The following is an 18,567-nucleotide window of genomic DNA, read 5'->3' as shown; positions in this document are numbered from 1 at the left end:
TAAAGAGAATGAAAAACTACTGATTATGAGAAAACCAGTTTGCTGTATGATTTTTCACTGAACTATGAAGAACAAGACAGGGCATAACATTTCCAGATATCCCAAGGCACACAAATGACAGGTAAGAATTAAATTGTTTGCATTATTGAAGTACCGGACACTAAATACTTTAAACTTCAAGTCACAGAGAAAAGACTAAAGGAATTCAAATCAAGAGGTGGCGAAAGTGTTGTGTTTTTTTAACCTAAGAAATAGAAATACCCAGAGAAAAACCCAACTCTGCCAAACAGGTTTTCCAATTTTTTTTGTTATAAAAGCAACTCTCACGGCAGATTTGAGAAGTGTTTTTATAGCTAGCTCCTTTTGTAGAAGAGTCTTTCATCTCTAAAAAAACCTAGTTATCCCATGAAATACTTCAGTTGGACCTCCATCCTGAATTATACAGCCACTGCTCCCTAAGAACAAGTGAGAAAAGTCAGCACAAACCAAAGAGATACCATATTTTGTGGTAGCCCCTAAGGATTATCAAAACACATACTCAAGAACTACGTATGAAGAAGAGGAAGGAGAGAATTCAGAAATTAGTTCCCATCATAAACATGCTGAAAATGTTTTTAGTTTCTGTCCTAGCTTCAGCTGGGGTGGAGTTAATTTTCTTAGTAGCTAGTACAGTGCTGTGTTTTGGCTCTGATGTGAGGACAATGTTGATAAGGCACTGATGGTTTTAATTGTTCTAGGTAATGGTTACACTGAAGTCAAGGACTTCTCAGTTTCTCAGGCCTTGCCAGCAAGAGGGCTGGAAGGGGCACAAGGAGCTGCGAGGGAACACAGCCAGGCCAGCCAACCTGAACCAGCCAAAGAGGTATTCCGTACCATGGGATGTCATGCTTGGTATATAAACGGGGGGGGGGTCAGCTGGGGACGGCAGATAGTTACTTGGGGACTGGCTGGGCATCAGTCAGCAGGTGGTGAGCAGTTGTGCTGTGCATCACTTTTTCCTTTCTCCCTTTCGCTCTGTATTTTATCCTTTCCCCCACCTTTTCTAACTATATCATCATCATTATTATCGTTCATTCCTTTTTATTCTGTTTAAATTATTAATTATTCTTATCTCAACCCTCAAGTTTTACATCCCTTTCTGACTCTCCTCTCCACCCCTCTGAGTGGGGGTGAGCGAGCAGCTGTGTGGTACTTGGTTGCTGGCCGGGGTTAAACCACAATAATTTCCAAATAGGTGGTCCTCACATTTCCTTCCCCTCTTCTTCCATGCCCCTCAAAGAGGAGGCTTGGCCCAGAAGAGTTAAGAGGCACAAAATGTCTGATGTACTGATTGACAGAAACTATCCTTATAGAAGTACTTGTGCTTATCTTTAAATAAACACTTGGGTAGGTGTGGCAAGACTTTCAAGCATCCCTTCTACTTGGATGTTTCTAGTGAGGCCAGTGATGCCATTAAAAAGCTAAAAAAAATTAAGCTGCCACCAAATGCTCCAGAGTAGGCAGACAGAAGTCTAATCCACATTCCAGGAATTCTCATAATAGAAAAAGAATTCTGCCTTGCTACAGTCAAAGCATAGTCTCAGCTAAGCTGTTAATTTAACCAGGCTAAACAAGCAGGCAATGGTCTAAAGTGTAAGACACCGCTAGAAAGCTGCTATTGCAGTGGGAAGTTTCTTATAACATGCCCACAGAAGCGGCTCCCAAGGAAAAGATTTTTTGTTATTATTATTTCAGGTATTTTATATTTAGGAATGATGCTTCTTTTGCAACTTTGCCTAAGATTTAACTCTTAGAACTCTGCATACTATTAAATGTGACCTTCTCCAAACTGAGTAGCAGTCTCTGAAAAGTCAGTGCAACAGTATTATAGCTTCACTGAACCAGTTGTACAGAACATTAGAAACAGGTATGTGTCCACAGGCATATAAAGGGTACACTCATCACATATATATATTCAGAGAGCTCCAAAAAACTGTACAAGTTTTTTATAATAAAAATAAACTTAATCAGTTCAGAATATTCTCTTCTGAGTTTTAATCTACTACTTCACCAGTTATGGCCCTACATTGCACTATACGCACTCATTGCTTGAACCTGTATTTGATTTCTTCTCCTGTTTATTATGAATGGGATATATCAGCAGTTTTCTAAACTAGACAACAATAAGGAAATTTGTAATCTAATTTTAAGTAGTCTACTAGACCTATTGTGTTTAAACAGATATTTTAAAGATGTCAAAGTTTCTGAAGAATTATCATTGCTTTGAATCAAGATTATAGTGTTCTTGCATAAAGTTTTTCTCCTCTTAACTCTACGCACCCACCTAAGAAGAGACTATGCTGCTTATTACAGACCCTTCTACTTCAGTTTTAACCTATTTATTATCCATAAGTCTTAATAGTCAGTCTGTTTTCACCTTCCTTCCAAAGGAGAAAAATATAAAGCTGGGCTTGCTATCCATTTGAAAGGAGCCATGATTCTTTCCTATTGTCAATAATATTTGTGGCCCTCCAACCAGATTTTAAGAAGGGGCAGCATTCATCCAAACTTACACAAGTAATATTAATTACAGATAAGCTAAAATGCAGCAGTAACTATAATGTCCAGCTATTAGATAGGTCTTACTACATTTTCTTTACCTTTCTGTATTTGACAAGCTATGTATTTGTTTAGCAATCTAAGCAGAACACGTGATGAACTTAAGTCTGCTTATACTGTTGACAATAGTTTATTATTATCAAGTAATAAATCTGAACCTGAGTATTTTTGGCTGTACAGTAAACAGCATCTGCCATGAAGCTTTCAATCACAGGATTTGCATTATCAGGTAAGAAAAAGTAATTACAGTCAGTAGTAATTACATACAGAGTAGCACAGCCTCCCATGACAAGGTAACCTAATTTGGTTCACATACACACCACAATCAAGAATCTCAAGCAATTTCAGAATGTTCAAGAACATTACATAAACTTAGGTGTGTTCCTGGAAACCTATTTAAGAGATTACTTAGTTTGCAAGAAACCTCAAAGTATTTTAGACCATCAAAATCACTTGGAAGTAAAAGGATTTTCTTTTGCAATTCTAACAATCTGAAATTCTGAATAAAGAAGCTTTCAGATTTGTTGTTAGAAGGCTGATTACAGTTTGAGAAAAACACTAATGAAGTCCAAGCAATATCCACCTTAGACAAGCTACCTCTTGAAGGTATTTATGATTGCTTTATCAAATATGTATAATCAAGTTTCAATTAAAATTGAATTGACTGAATTCACTTCACTGAAAAATACTTTTTCCACATTGGTATGAGCAAAACAAAAATCTGGACTTTGCACATGCTTGTTTTTAAACCAAATACTACGTTTTAACGTGTGACAGGATTGCTTGGTACAACAGTTTGGAACTGCAGACTTATGTTACAAGCTGAATTGCCTAGACATTACAGAAGCTGCCTAATTGCATATGTTCTCTAGTATCATCTAGTAAAGTGTTTCCAAGTAGAGACGGGGATAAGTTAGCCTCCTTTTTTGGCATGCAGAAAATGTAACAGAAAAAAGAAAAAAAGAGGAAAAAGAAAAGGGATCAAGAGAGCTAGAAAACTCTTAGAAATTAGATATTCAGGGACATGGCAGGGAAGATATTTCTGTGGCTGGAAGAGGGCTGATATTTTGTTAGTGAAACAACTATCATGCTGAGACAGTCAGCAGATTAAATTGATGAAAAGGACTTTAGCCGTGTAGATTAGCAAGATCTTCCAGTCAAATTCCTTCTCAGGCTAAAGCCAGAGCTTCAAAAACAATAAATGGCTCAAATATTACTTCTCAAGAGGAAGGAATTCTCCTCGTTTTTCCACAGCATATTGCTTAATATAATTTTGCTTAATATCATTCTTGGGTATCTACTTACCATGTAAAGTAGTCTGACTGAACAAAACTTTCACCTAGGGAAGCACAGCTTTCAATTAAAGGGAAGGAATGGAGAGGCCCAAGTATTTTAATGCATAAAATCATCTGAAAGTACACAGGGCAACACTTCCCCTTACTTGTAACAAACTACATACAGTCGTGGTTACAGACAGCTATTCCAGGGAAACCCGCAATACTGTAAACAGAGGCAGCTGCCACTGCTCTTTTAGTAGAAGAGTGCAGATTGTGTCTCCCATACCTAGATACTTAGTTGAAAAGTGTTAGAAAAAACACAAAACAAAAACCCCACCCAACCCCCAATCTGTTTAGGTGGTTCAAAACAAGGCAACACATGGCCCAGAAAGTGATTTTCCCGACCTAGCCATATTTGAAAGTAGCATATACTCCTGGGTAAGTAACAAGCAACCCAGAACAAACATGCCTGCCAGACAGAACACCACTGCAGTTAAAATCATTCGCTGCTTCCCAGCCTGCAAGCTGGCTTAACAGCAGCACCTATTTCCCAGTAAATGTTGGGATGAGAAAGCAGACAGATTGGACCAGCTCCTGTAGCCTGAACACCATAGAGCTGTGGGGAAGTAGAGGAGAACGTACCATTAAGGCACGTGGAATAACTATGAATAGTGTAGAATGAGTGGAGACAGTAGTTCAGTCACAAGCTTTACGACTCCACCATCTGAGCTAACACCACTGACTTAAGCCGATCTGTCTGTGCTTCTAAACACTTTCTAATCTATACATGCACCATTCTACCCAAAAGCCCTCTCCCAATTTTAGAAGTATGGTGGCCAGCTAGATGTTCTCCTGCAGCCATGGAAAATGCACAGTTGCGTTAAGAGGAACCTCCTAATTAATGTTTTTACTAGTAGTCTGCAGCATGACACTGGCCCACATTTCCACCACAAGCTACCTGTCAGGAAATTCAAGTCCTCATGATACATGACACTTACTCCTAAGATTTCTTCATAGATAAGCTTTCAGCCAGCACTGAATGGGGATTGCACAAGTAATTCCTTTTACTGCTATATCTATGTAGTAATCTTTGCAAGGTCTCAAGCACACAGTCAGATTCTTATAGTCTAATGAGTTTGTGCATTCCAGCTAGGCTGCAGTAACTCCCAAATGCATTCAGCAGCCTGCTGTATAGAGAAATGGATGCAAATCCTTCACAGCTATTACTGCTGTGAACTAATACTTCATCTTGCACCTGGCATCTAATAAGCATTTATCAGTTAGCAGCAGCATCTACAATGAAAGACCATTAAGAGGTGTTTTTAAGCCACTGACCTCTAAAGCCACCTTGTGATACACTTGCTCCTTTCAGAGTACCATGATGGCACACCTACTAAGCTGGAAAAACTACCTCCATAACAGTCCCTCTGTGTTTTCCCATTTAATGGGATACAGGTAGCCTGAAGTATTCTAAACAAGAGCTGATGCATCAGCCTCCTTCAATATTCAGGACCTGAATGCGTAACCCAGAGAGAGCATGCCATGTACGTATTTCCTCACTGACAGAATGCAGAAGGTTATACAGAGATTTCTGCATTTGTGTAACCCAGCTTTCCACATCTGCTCAGACAGCAATAGTGTTAGAAAATAGCCAAGAGCAGCAGCATTTTCAAAACACATCTTTATCCATTTTTCATAAACCAATTGCCAACTAGTTGTCAAGAAAACAGTAAAGCCTTGCCCTAAAGCCTCAAATAAAGGCATAATCTATCAGCTATGGATTTTTTCCTTTTTTATGTACAGCATATTAACAACAGAAACCAGAAGCAATTTCATATCAGATTATATTAAAAGGAACATAAACATGACCAAGTCAAATGGAATTTTATCCTATTGCATCTGGAACCTGAACCAACAATTAGGAAATTATTTTAGTAACCCGTTTGTTCAGGAAGCCTTCCTCATACCTCCTTTGCACAGTAGTCAAGTGTATTTTTGGGACAAACTATCAACGGATTTTGGGCAAAATGGGAGAGTAGTATACTTAATTTGTTAATTTTGTTAAAAAGTTATAGCCAAGATATTGCAATATATCCTTTACACTTAAGTCAGACACAGTACCTAAGGCTTCTGCAGAGATGGATTTTCATTTATGTCTAATGCAACAGGTCTACTAATTTTAAATCCAGGCTCCAGGTATTCCACCAGGTCCATGAGAACAAACTCAAGCTCTCACAGGTGCTATGAATATCCAGTGCAACTTTAGGCATGAAAGTAAGACAGTTTCTAATGGTAAGCATAATAAGCTGCAGGAAGAACCCTGGTATACCATAGATCTGCAAGCTCTTGGACGTTGACAAGTTGCAAAAACATCTGTTAGGCGCAAGTTAGTTATAGCTAGCTAACCCTTTCCTGGATAAAGGAAGCATTCCAGAAAACCTCTTGGGTTTTGTTCCAATTCTACAGATTTATATAGATATGGATACTTGAAGTTAATCTTGTGATAATTAAAGAAAGCTCTGTTTACATGTATACTTCAACTACACTAAAACCATTTAAGAAATCTCCCAAAACCAAGAATCCTTTAAGAATTCAGGATGTGTGTGGATTCCTGACTCCTAAGAGGACAGAATTTTCTATTAATGCTTTCTTCACAAAAAAGTCAGAAGCCATTTGTGGTAATTTCTGAATTACTAAAATCGGAAACATTTAATTTCAGATTAAAATAACTGGATGAAAAAACATAATATTTTAGCTCCCTTTAATATAAGAAATCAAAAACTTCTGTGTTTTTGCCAGATTCTTTCGCCTTAAATTGGACTGCAGGAAAAACCCAAGAAATTTTCACCTGACAGACTGCAACAAATCAAGCTGAAAAAATTACTAGACTGTCTATCTTAATGGATACTTACAGGCTTATCAGGAGAGCTTCAGCAAACATGTACAAGTTTTTTTAAACACTAGGAACAAATCATTAACCTCCTTTTGCCAATTTATTTTCCAACTGGAGTTCTAAATGAATAACTTCTCATATCTCACTCTTAAAAATGAATCTTTTACCTCCTACTTTGTATTAGGACAACAGGATTAGACATGAACTCTTTTGGTTCCACACATCTATCTTATCAGACTATTAAGAGAGTACAGGTATCCAGCACATGTGTGGGCTGACAGGACAAGGCATCTCCTTTTTGATACCAACCTTAGCCATTATTATAACTTGTTTGTAGAAATTACACCTCATTAAATGTGTGGGATTTTTTTCTGAATTTAATCAAAGCATGCTTTCCAGAAAAAGGAGAATGCACTTTTTTCCTTCATTAAACCTATGTAACACTAGCCAAACTCTGAAACGCTCCAGTAACAAAAGTACTTTTTGCTACTCTTAATTAGATCCTGACAACTTTATCTTTCCCATCTATTTACCATCTATTCCAGGGTCCTCAAACTTTTTAAACAGGGGGCCAGCGCACAGATGAAGTGGCAGTCGTCTGTGGCTGCTTCGTTTCCCCCCTCAGCCCCTGGCGGGGGGGGGGGGGGGGGGCGAGGGGGTTCTGTAAATACCGGGGGCCGGATTGAGGAGCCTGGGGGGCTGTATCCAGCCCACAGGCTGTAGTTTGAGGACCCCTGATCTATTCTGTTTGTGTACACAATTAGTAAAATGAATTCATAGTATCACTAACCTTTGTTGTCTGCAGCTATAAATCCAAGAATGTTTTCATGCCGTAGCATAACTGTTTGATAGATTTCTGCTTCACGAAACCATGAGCGTTCCTCTCTTGACGAGAAGATCTTCACAGCGACTTCTTCTCCTCTCCACTTCCCTCGCCAGACTTCTCCAAAGCGACCCTTACCAATGCTTTCTTGCAGTACTATAGTTCTTGCAATTGTTCTTTGCACAAGCAAAGGTAAACCTAAAAAGCAGATTTAACATTCACCTTAAACATCACTCACAAAACAAGTACTTATAGTAAGTTCTAAATAAAAGATCTATATTCCATCAAGATACTCCTCTTAGAATGCACTCAATAATGAACTCTTAAAATTTGTGAACTGCTAACAAGCACGTAGGCAAGATGTTGCCTTCAACCTTAAAGGCCAGCAAAACAAGTACTCAAAGTTATTACACTACAAACCACCTCTACAGTTGTTAGAAAGGCACAAACTTCCTCCTTTCAGTTCAGAATCTTGACAGTTGTTGATCCACAAAGTTGTTATTTTAATGAAAAAGAAACCATGAAGCAATCAGGACCAAAATTGAGGCGGATTTTTTTGTTCGTTGGTGGTTTGTTACAGGAGTTGTGTTGTGTGGGGTTTTTTTGGTTTTTGGGGTGGGTGTTTTTTTTCAGAAAAGGATCTGCCCATAACTCTCCCAGTAAAGCAGTTCAAAGGCACTTTTGATACAGATTCATTTACTTATCACCACGTATGACCTGACCCATTTGTAAGTTAAACTACGCTTATCAGCTACACTGACTTTCAAAAGTTCACACTCCTGCCCAAGTACGCTTTACAAGGTAATTATTACTCCATAACCTAAGTTCCAATAGCTACCAGAACATCACTTTATTTCCTTACGCTATAGAAAATAAATCTCGATTAATAGCTCTGATAACTAGTTCCTGTCCATCTCTAGGCATTCATTGCTAATAGTGGCCCTAGAAGGATATCCAATTTGGTCAGCAGCATTGCCATGCTTGTGGTGTGTCAGTCTGAGGAGTGCAAATTAAAACACTGTAGCATTTAAAGGAGTTACTCAAGACCTCTACACCTACACAAATTTTCTGCATGATTTCTGCTGACAACATACCTACACGTAGAAAGGAAGGGTAAAAAATGGACACCATACCAGTGATTTAATAGTTTTCAGATGCTACAGTAATTCCTACTGAGAAAGTTGGAAGTTTTTGCTGTAATAGCTGTCCTCAGGTCAGCTGTGCTGTGTGCCCAAACTGTAAAGGCTCATCTTCGAAGCCTGACGCATTCCTTACAGACTTTTGAAATGCAGAAGAGGCCAGACTAGAACAACCAGAGGACCAAACTCAGCCCTGAAAATGTAAGATTTGACTTTGTTGGCCAGAGAAAGCTTCCTCTAACACTTATATGCTACTGCAAAACCCATAGCAAATGTTAAATACAAGCTGATTTTGTATACTTGAAGCGGGTGATATGCCTGATATTTTCTTCTTCCCACAGCTGTTTCAGGGAACTGTTTGTACATTTTCAGATGCACTCCTCACCTTGCTGTACGACTTATATAGACATCCCTTGTTGTTTAAGAAAACACAGATGATGTCCAAGAATATCAGCTAACCTCTAAACAAATACTAAGCTCTGATTTTCCAGTCATGGAGCACTTCAATTTCACATTACAACCCCCCAATCATCACATTAACATCACAGCACAATAAAACCCCTGCTACCTGATCTAGTCACCTTGCTCCTATACTTATTTCTACAAGTCACAAGATTCAACTTGCTTCCGTTTCTTGCAACTGTGCTTTCTCTTACTACTGCTGCTAAACAAAACAAGATTGGAATCCACGTTTATCCTGCATCCACAAGAATTCCTTACAGACTTTCTGTTGCAATGGAGCAGTCTCCTCTTTTTGCTATAAAGGAAACAGTTCTTTATTGCCAGGAACTTGAGCAACTGTTTCACTGTAAACCAGACTGCCTGTGCAGAAACTCACTGGAGACAGCTACTACATCAGCCTTTGACATACACATTGGACACAACTGTACTTCAAGATCTTTGAGTACAGCTTCTTCTAACTGTGCATGAAGATAGATGACAGTCAGTTTGTTAATCAGGAGGACGAGAAAATTCAAGCCCACGTTGAGTTCAACAGCAGTTCATAACATTTGGCATCCTGCATTCAGCCATGGTCATCCAACTTATATCTGAGGCTTTCACCATCACCTTTGTACATCACAACAAAGTATCCTCAAGCCTTCTAAGAATTTAAGAAAAGAGTTCTTTTTCTTACCTTAACTGTACCCAATTAGTTTGGGCCAACGACCATCCAATGCATAAGAAGTTTGTACCCAATTTGGATAACTGGGAAATTAAGTTCTAAAGCACTAAAGGCAGCCAACAAGAGCAGCTGCCAGAACATTGTTCTTGTTCTTAAGTCTCTGCCCAGAAGACTTCCTTTGAGGATTAATAAAAAAGGCCAACCCCACAAAACTAAAAATCTCACTCCCTTCGATATTCTATGAACCACAGATAAACAGCCTTGCGTTCACTTCAACTGACTCAACTTCACGTTGATTTTTGTGACCCACTGGATTTCTAAACACTCACCTTCCAGCTTGAAGTCACTTACTGATAATAACCAAAGCCTGTCCCCTTGTTTTAGGTAATTCTTCCTTCTTCCTTGCAACTAAATGTCCTTCATGGGTTGGAGAGTAAAAGTAACAGCTGGGCAACAGAATCTATCTATACAACTTGCAGTTGACATTTGAGAGTTTGCATCATGATCTGAAAATCATTCTCGGCTCCAAGTGACTTGGACATCCTTCTCTTAGAAGCTGAAGCAGAAGGATCCATTTTAGATGTTTAATCAATTTCTTTCATCAAGCCTGCAGTTCCAGGTCTTGTTAGTCATGGAACAAGATGGCAATACTAACAGAAGACTGAATAATTAATAACAGCTTACTCTTCACCATCGCAGAAAGTGAATCCTACTTCCTTTTTGATCTGATTAGGAAGCTCATTTTTTAGAGTTTTGGTAAGTTCTCAGTTTTATATGCTTCTCTTCAGAGAATGCTGCAATACAAAACTGGTAGAATCCTTTTTATTTGACTACAAGCTTTTTTGGTCCATCAGCATGAATTTAAGAGCAGAGCATTTACTTTAGCATTTACAAACGAAACACTTCCTTAACTGTGCTTCTCACCCCAACTGCATACTTCTCAGTTTGACAGGATTAAACACTATAACTAGCAGCTCTGATGTTTCTCCTTTCAGTGACCCTGTTTCCCACCCCCAGGTTATTCCATAAACATACAGTCTTCTCAATGTGCTGCACCAAAGTCTGGATTAAAATGCACATTTAAATGACATTCAATTGCTGCAGGCACATTTCAGGACAAGAAAATTATCAGTTCAAGTGCTAGGGCACCATGAATTTATGTAGTCGTTGACTAGTTTTGAGACAAGAGTGAAACAAGTCACTGCAAATATTTTCTGTACTGTTGGTAGTGTATAAGTACTTGAAGCACCTCCTATCCCACTACCATAATAAAACAGAAGCACAGAACACTAAAGGCAGCTAATACTTCTCTCAAAGAGCTGAACAACATGGAACTCACTGCAGCTGAAGTTAAAAGATCACTTTAAAGGAATCATCCAGTCTTGTTTTACAGGGAACAAGACTTTGTCATTCAAGCAAAAAAACAAGTTAATGGAAAGCTTTTCTTAGGGGTAAGGAAAATTCATCTGTATTTGTTGCTCTTCCTGATGCAGCCATCAGCAGTCAATACTCAAATACTATAGTAGGTCAGGCACTCTGGGAGCATATAGACCAGCTTGAGTGTCCTGAAGGTCTGAAAACTAAGTAATTCCCCAGCACACCGCTTTTACTTAAAGTGTAATTTCCAAATAGGCAAGGGAAGAGTCAGTAGTTTCTAACCATTTGCTTTGGAAGAAGAAAGGATTCTAAGTTTCTTCTAACCAGGATTCCCTGCTTTTCAAAAGCTTATTTTGAAGGAGTACTTCCAGAGTTTTCTAACATGAAGAAAGGCTCAGAAGGACCACCAGGAATGCCAGAGGATAATGAAGAACCAACTGACAATGAAGTCTCAATTAACATTATCATAGGTCTGACTTCTCTGCAGCAGCATGGGAAAGCAGCCATGCAGAAAGTAGCATAAGCGCTCTGATTATCCACAGAAGTCAGAAGGGAACCATCAACCAGACAGTAGTTTTTTTGGTGGGTTTTGGTTTTGCTTTCTTAAAATATGACTAAACACAGTTTCAAGGGAAACCTTTAAAGGCTTTCTTTTCTGGGTTTACTGAAGTGACAGCAGCTATTACATTGCAGATGACTACACATAGAACATACAGCTGCTCTTTTAAGGGTTAACTTTTTTAAAATTAGAATTTCTTTTCAGTAGCTTCCTACATTCCAAGAAATGTAAACCTTTCATATTCGTTTACCAAGTCTCTTACTTCTGTACACCCCTCCTAGAAAGGACATAATTGGAAAAGTAAGTTCAGCATCAGCATTTATCAAGTTCTAGCCTAATATACTGGAAGTTAAATTAGCCACTTCCACTATTTTAGTTAATGCTGTTAGTAAATGAGAAAGCCGAGATAAACACAAACTACCACAGCTCCAGTTCTAACCACAGAGTAACTTAGCCCACCATGATCAAAACTGACTTGGATACGCAAAAAACTCTCTCAAGTGAAATTTAACTGCCTACACTCAATGCAACCTCACCTTCTTCAGTGAGGGTATGACTGAAGATGACTTACTTTGACCTGTATTCTAAACAGGTTCAGCAAGCTACATCGATTTTACCTGACAGAGCAATGGACTCTTAACGAGTTTTAACAGTTAAAGCCCTCGGGAAAGAAGTACAACTTAGATTCTTGGGTTTTGTTGTTTTACATTTTTTCAATTCTAGGAAATCAAAAGAGAATTCAGCAACTGACAATTAAACACCAGTGTTTCTTTGCAGAAAATACTCTGAAAGGCCATGGATGTTTCACCATGTATATTTGCAAGTAGTAGGAATAATTTTCAGTATTAAGTTTTTTAGCCTTCTTACATAGTAAAAAGCTGATAAAATATTGCATAACACAATCTGATGTCTCGCTCCTTAATATAGAGCGGAGATGAGTTTATACACTGATGTACCTGACATCAACCCCATCAACTCTATTAAACCATATTTATGCGACACAGACCACCACAATCCTGTAAGCACTATGTCAGGATTACAATAGCAGAGACTATGCAATGAGAGACTACGGCCTCATCTTCCCAGAGCAACACCTGTTAAAGTCAGAGTTAAAACAAGAATTCACAAAAATCAAGGGACAGAAATTCTTCAGACATGTTCTGCATACTCCATCCATTCTACACACACAGAAATAGCTGTTTGCAACAGAAAAAACCATTTTCTGTAATGAGAGAACTGGCTAGAACATTAACTCAGAATTCAGAATATTCTTCATATACAAACAGCTACAGATATAAATGAATTTTCAGTTTAAAGCTAAAGAAAAATGTTTCACTAGTTCTCAACCACAGAAGATGGTAATTTAGATATGCTGTGCAGGACAAAAAGGTAAAATGACTGAGCCTTACTAACAGAGAAAACAAAACATTTACTACAGCTGACTTATGCCCTGCATATCAAACCATACTCTCAGAATTATGAGAAACAGGAGCAGCAACTCAATGTTTCTTTTATTTCACTTATTTACATATATTGGATCTTCACTGATATAGAATGAATCTACATGGAAGTAGCTTTTAAGCTTAAGTAGATTTGACGATATAAAAAAAAAAAAGTAATGCCTTACAAGGCTCTTAAACACAGAGTAATTACTACTAGAAGCACGACATTACCTGACCCAGAGCCTGAAGTTGTCATATCATAAATTAAATCCTTCAAAGTAGTTCCTTCTGATATAAAGGGGCGATCCAGTGAGGGATCTTCTTCACTTGGCACACGATGATGGATTACAGTACGATTATGACAAAGATATAGAATCAACATTAGTGAAATGCAGACAAAGCAGACAGGTCCAGCAATGACAGCAGCCAGTTCCACAGGTCCTAGATTAGAAGCTGGTTTTCCTGGAGTAGGGCCTGACAGTAAAAATAGAAGAAAAGGGTAAAACTATTTATTTCTTTTTATGCAACTAAGCTTATTATATTTCACAGTGATCTTCGAGTTATTTCAGTGTATTTGTTAAACCTTCTGCCCAGTAACTTTTTCAACAATTTAAATATTACAAAGGACAAAAGCAACTATGTGCATGCTCAGTTTCCACTTAACATGTACATAAGTCTCAAAACCGGCCCTAACATACCTATCCAGAAGATTAACTTTCTTTTTCCAAATGTTTTGAAATTTTATTTCCAGAATCTAAGGTGTACTTTAGGTCTTCAAATTCACTTACGATTTCAAAACTGAAACTTGCATTCTTACAGACTTTTCTGTTTAAAAATTATATAAAAATATGCCAAACCCCCTTACCTGGTGTTGGAACTGGAAGTTCGATTTTATTGCAGTGGTCTCTGTCACAGCAATGAGCCGAAGTAGCAACTCCTTCTCTGGAGGAGGGGGCACAAACAAATGGCCTGTCTCGGGGAATCAGGTCGATTTCTGCTATACACATACTGTTGCGTATTACTTTGTCTGCAGTTCGTGTTACTGAGGCAAAACATAGCCCATCTGTCACACACGTAAAGTTGTCTTTTGTACATAGATGGCAGTAACACTGTAATGCTGTGTCAAGAAAAACCATTAATGTTAGTATTGGTACATGTTCTGAGTTGAGAAGACTTGAATGACTAAAATAAAAGTTCAAAACACTAGGAGGCCTATAATCTGTCTGGTTACATAAACACAGAACTGTCACATTAAAGAACAACATTACAAGGCTTTTTAGTCAGAAAAAAAAAAAGGCATGAGCAGATGAAAGAGTCAAATTTAAAGCCGGTCTTCTCTCTTTATACAATCATATATTAGGATAAAGGCTGCAATCCTACACACTCCTCTAGGTAAAGACATTCCATGACAGTTCCTAATACTAAAGATCCAGACTTAGTAACACTATATCCTCTATAGCATACAATTCTGCTATTTTCAAAGTGAATGCAAATAATGTCAATTTTTTCACAATAACAATGGGTATAGCTTTAGTAAGTAACAAATAGGAGGCTGCTGGCTACCCAAGATTAATGCTTTACATATTAATGATGGCTTCAATTTTGAAGTGAGGAAAGGGCATATTAAAGCTTAATCCACATTAAGAAACAAATCCTGAGCAGCCTCGGAACATAAGCTTTCACACCAGCAGAATATGGTTGACTTGTTTATGAAGCCACAGGAAAACACTGCCTTACATTACTCACGTTGCTGGTTTACTAAAGCTTTCAACTGCACTAGTAAAGGAGGGGGCATAGGGAGGGAAGCAGGAATGACAGACTAACCATGTCTAAGATGATCAGGTTTAATTTTTAACATTGCAAGATTTCTTGGAGAAGACACACTGCTACTATAAATTTCTTTCTCCATTCTTTTCTGCATTTACAGGGGCAAAGCCAGACAGAAAATAGTGCAGCAGCAACAATAAAGATCAATATGCTCCAGCTCCACTTTTCACATCGAGAGCAAAAGCTAGCATAATCTTTTTGTATGCATGTTGACAAATTCTAAAATATGTAAATTTAGACAAATTTTGAAGTTTTAAACATTCATGCACAAAACACAAAAATTAACTGAGCCATAAACAAAATACAAAATTCTTACACCAAAGGCATGAGGATTAATAGGTGGCAAAGCAAAAGATGCCCCAAAATCTGAAATTAGATGTTTCACTTTAAATTTAAGAGTTTAAGATAGCCACCTGAATTGCCTCAGATTTCCACCCCTCTCTATCACTGGATATCATGGATTTAACAGCAATCTGATCTCAAATATGTATTCCATCTCAAAGTCTTGACTCCAAGCTGTACTCCTTTGTCTGAAAACACCTTTCCTCCAAGATTTTGAATCAAAACAAATTACTGCCAATCACAGCCTACTATTACAGAAAAGATAACAAACTTCTTAGGACCCACTACAGAAAGATAACCCATGTTTCAGAGAGTCACCAGCCCACAGACCAGTCAGAGAAAGGCAGAAAGAAACACGAATGGGATTGCAAAGTTATTTAGTATGAAGATCATTGAAAAAAAGTAATTAGAAGGGATACAAAATGAGAACTGGCACACAGTAGGGTAAAGCTTCTTAGAAGCACCCCTTTTTGAAGATGCAATTTCCCACACACTCCCCATCAGAGAAGTAAAGAAAGTCTTATTATTCGGGGTTTAACTATGAGAACAATTTAACAGTTATTTTCCTGTTGGTGTGCCTTTGGCAATTCACACTTAAACTATTTTTTAACCCATTAAAAATCTCCTAAAAATATTATCTTGTTTGCTTCAAGTTGAAAGAAATAACAACGTGTTAAAGGCCTGCTTGTTGGGTTTTTTTCTAGTTAAGTAATACTCTTGGCTCATCGTAACTGCATATGCACCCGAATGCCTAGAGTAAGCAACAGATATTCAGTAAGATGTATTTACATCGAGTCACTGCACAGAGGCCAAGTTACTTAAAAAAATGTGAGGTTTGGTTTGACATTGTTACACTTATCCACGTTCCTCATCTTGTGAGGTTGTAGAGACACACTGATACCACTAGGACTCAAGTATTTGGTCTCTTACATTCCTCATTCATTTTGTTCCCACTTCTTTTGCTATAGAATTGCCAAGGAATGCAATTTGATACATTTTATACTTTTGTTCCCACCTGATGCCACTATCTTCTAGGCTCTTGCCCAGGCACAGTACATCACACGCAGCTCAGCTTCCTTCGGAGGCGGCTCCCCCCTCCCTCGAAAGCACAGAACAACGCCTGACCGGCCGCGCCGCCAGCGCCCCAGGAACACAGCGCTTTGCTGCCCTCTAGTGAGCACTCTCAAAAAAAGAAAAAACACAGAAGTGCTTCGGGCTCCTCCCTACTCTCACCACCTACAGTTCTTCAGACCTTCCAGCTCCAGTGCGTAACAGTAGAACTTCTGTATTTTACTAACGGGAAAACTAATTCAGCATCTTCAGCAAACTATACCAGCAGGAAAGGGAATGGAATAGAAATAATCTTGCTCACGTCTCACTCTTCAGTCACCTATATGTAAAAGATGAAAGACTATGACTCTATGAACACACTGTAGATTAAACATCAGATGTCAATGACCAATTGTAGTTAAATCACTTCATTCCTATAAGGAAGTGTTTTCACTAACAACTGATCTTAGAAAAGTTATGACTGTTGTCCTCTTGGAGATACAAACTTTCGCTTTCTCTCCAGGTAGTCTATTTTCTTCTCAGAGCAGCATTACAGTAATTTTGGAAAACCTCAGGACAGAAACCAGTCAGGTCTCCAAGTTCCCTTGAATGAACACACACATTTCTGAAATGGGTTGATAACAACACGCAACTGGAGAATGACAACTGATTTAAGCTAGCCTTCCACAGCCAGTTGTATCCTTCAGGTGTGATGTACTTCAATACCTTTGAAAAGCACCCTTTACAACTACTAGCACAAAAAGTTCCTTCAAAATTACTAAACTCAAAAAGGAGGAAAGTCTTAGTCCATGTTTTCCATGGCACAAAACTTTTTTCTAATAAGAAAAATTATTAAAATAGTATTTGGATGGAACCACTAGCATGAAGCTCCACTACCCACTAATGAAAACTCATGTCTAAGTGATAAGAGGCTTGAGAAATGAAAGTACAGACAGCTAAATGAATGCACTGGAGGTTATATAGACAACTGCTGACAAAGCCAAAAACAAATTAAATTGGGTCCCCACAGTAGTTTAGTGCCTTCTCTACTGCATTTCCTCACTGTGCCATGACCATTCTACGTAAACATTCCTGCTTTATGTGAGTGACTACTGTAACAGAAAACAATGAGATGATGCAGGGAAGGCATGTGCATGTGTGCATTATGACACACACCATGTCACAGAAGTCATCAACAGCACGCTTCTTTTACCCCGATCTGATTTTGTATTAGATTAACCTCTTGTGTTGAATACAATTACTTGTGTAATTTCTTAGGCTCAGACTCTGTTTGACAGTTTTGTCTTCCCTTTAAAAAGCCTCTCTTCCACAGGTGTTGCAGCCTGGAAAGCCCACAGTGAGGGTAAAGCAAGCTGGCAGCAAATGAGACACTGAAACTACACTGCCTGACAAAACTTAATAAACTGGTTCCCAGGAGTTCAGATATTAATACCATATATAAAACAAAGAGAAGAATAGCCTATCGACTTAACTTCTAGAAGTCTGTACCACTAGGTACCTATTGAAACAGTCTTTTTTGTCTTGTCTTTCTGAAGAAAATTGCACAAAGACTTTATTTTTAGAATCGCACAGAACTATGAATTACTGTATAGTACTTGCTAACATCCTGCAGAACTACTGCAACCAGACAGTTTAGCATAAAGCACCAGCTTCAGCCAAAGAATTTTTGGTTGGAAGTCGTATGTTGAAATACTGTCTTTCAAAGGATGCTAACAAAGGGTATTACAGCAGTTAAAACTTACTAGGTACTCTAAACCTCCAAACCCACAACTCATTTGAGTAATGAACAATTGTCTTTGTTAAAAAAAAACAAAAACAAACAAAAAACCAAATAGTCTCAGGCCTCCAAGAGCAGCATTGCGCTGAAGAAGAAACTCCAGATCCTTCTCTTGTGACAATGTAACTCTTCTGTGGAAAATTCAACTTTTGAAAGAAGTAGAACTTCAACAGAACAATCAGGACTGTTGGTTCTACAAGATTTAGAGTTTCAAGGGATAAAGGAGCATGGCTGTAATGTGCAAAAGACAGTAACAGATTTTAAGGAGATGAGTAAGAAGGCTGTAGTGGTTACTGGTAATTTTTTCCCTAACCAATAA

The 18,567-nt window shown here is 38.3% G+C and overlaps 1 protein-coding gene across 1 annotated transcript in view; it reads right to left on the bottom strand.

Annotated features, from left to right (window-relative positions):
* Nucleotides 1-18,567, bottom strand: part of TGFBR1 (transforming growth factor beta receptor 1) — a 36,626-nt gene that overhangs the window by 15,292 nt on the left and 2,767 nt on the right. Inside the window, exons 2-4 of the mRNA XM_040586028.1 lie at nt 14,097-14,348; nt 13,463-13,705; nt 7,559-7,789 (exon numbers count right to left, since the gene is read on the bottom strand). Of these exons, the coding sequence (XP_040441962.1) occupies nt 7,559-7,789; nt 13,463-13,705; nt 14,097-14,348 (726 nt within the window). The remainder of the gene's footprint in view (nt 1-7,558; nt 7,790-13,462; nt 13,706-14,096; nt 14,349-18,567) is intronic.

Source organism: Falco naumanni, chromosome 3, assembly GCF_017639655.2.
Source record: "Falco naumanni isolate bFalNau1 chromosome 3, bFalNau1.pat, whole genome shotgun sequence".
Classification (NCBI taxonomy): Eukaryota; Metazoa; Chordata; class Aves; order Falconiformes; family Falconidae; genus Falco; species Falco naumanni.
The sequence above is the reverse complement of the archived record's forward strand: the minus strand, read 5'-3'. Positions and strand labels throughout refer to the sequence as shown.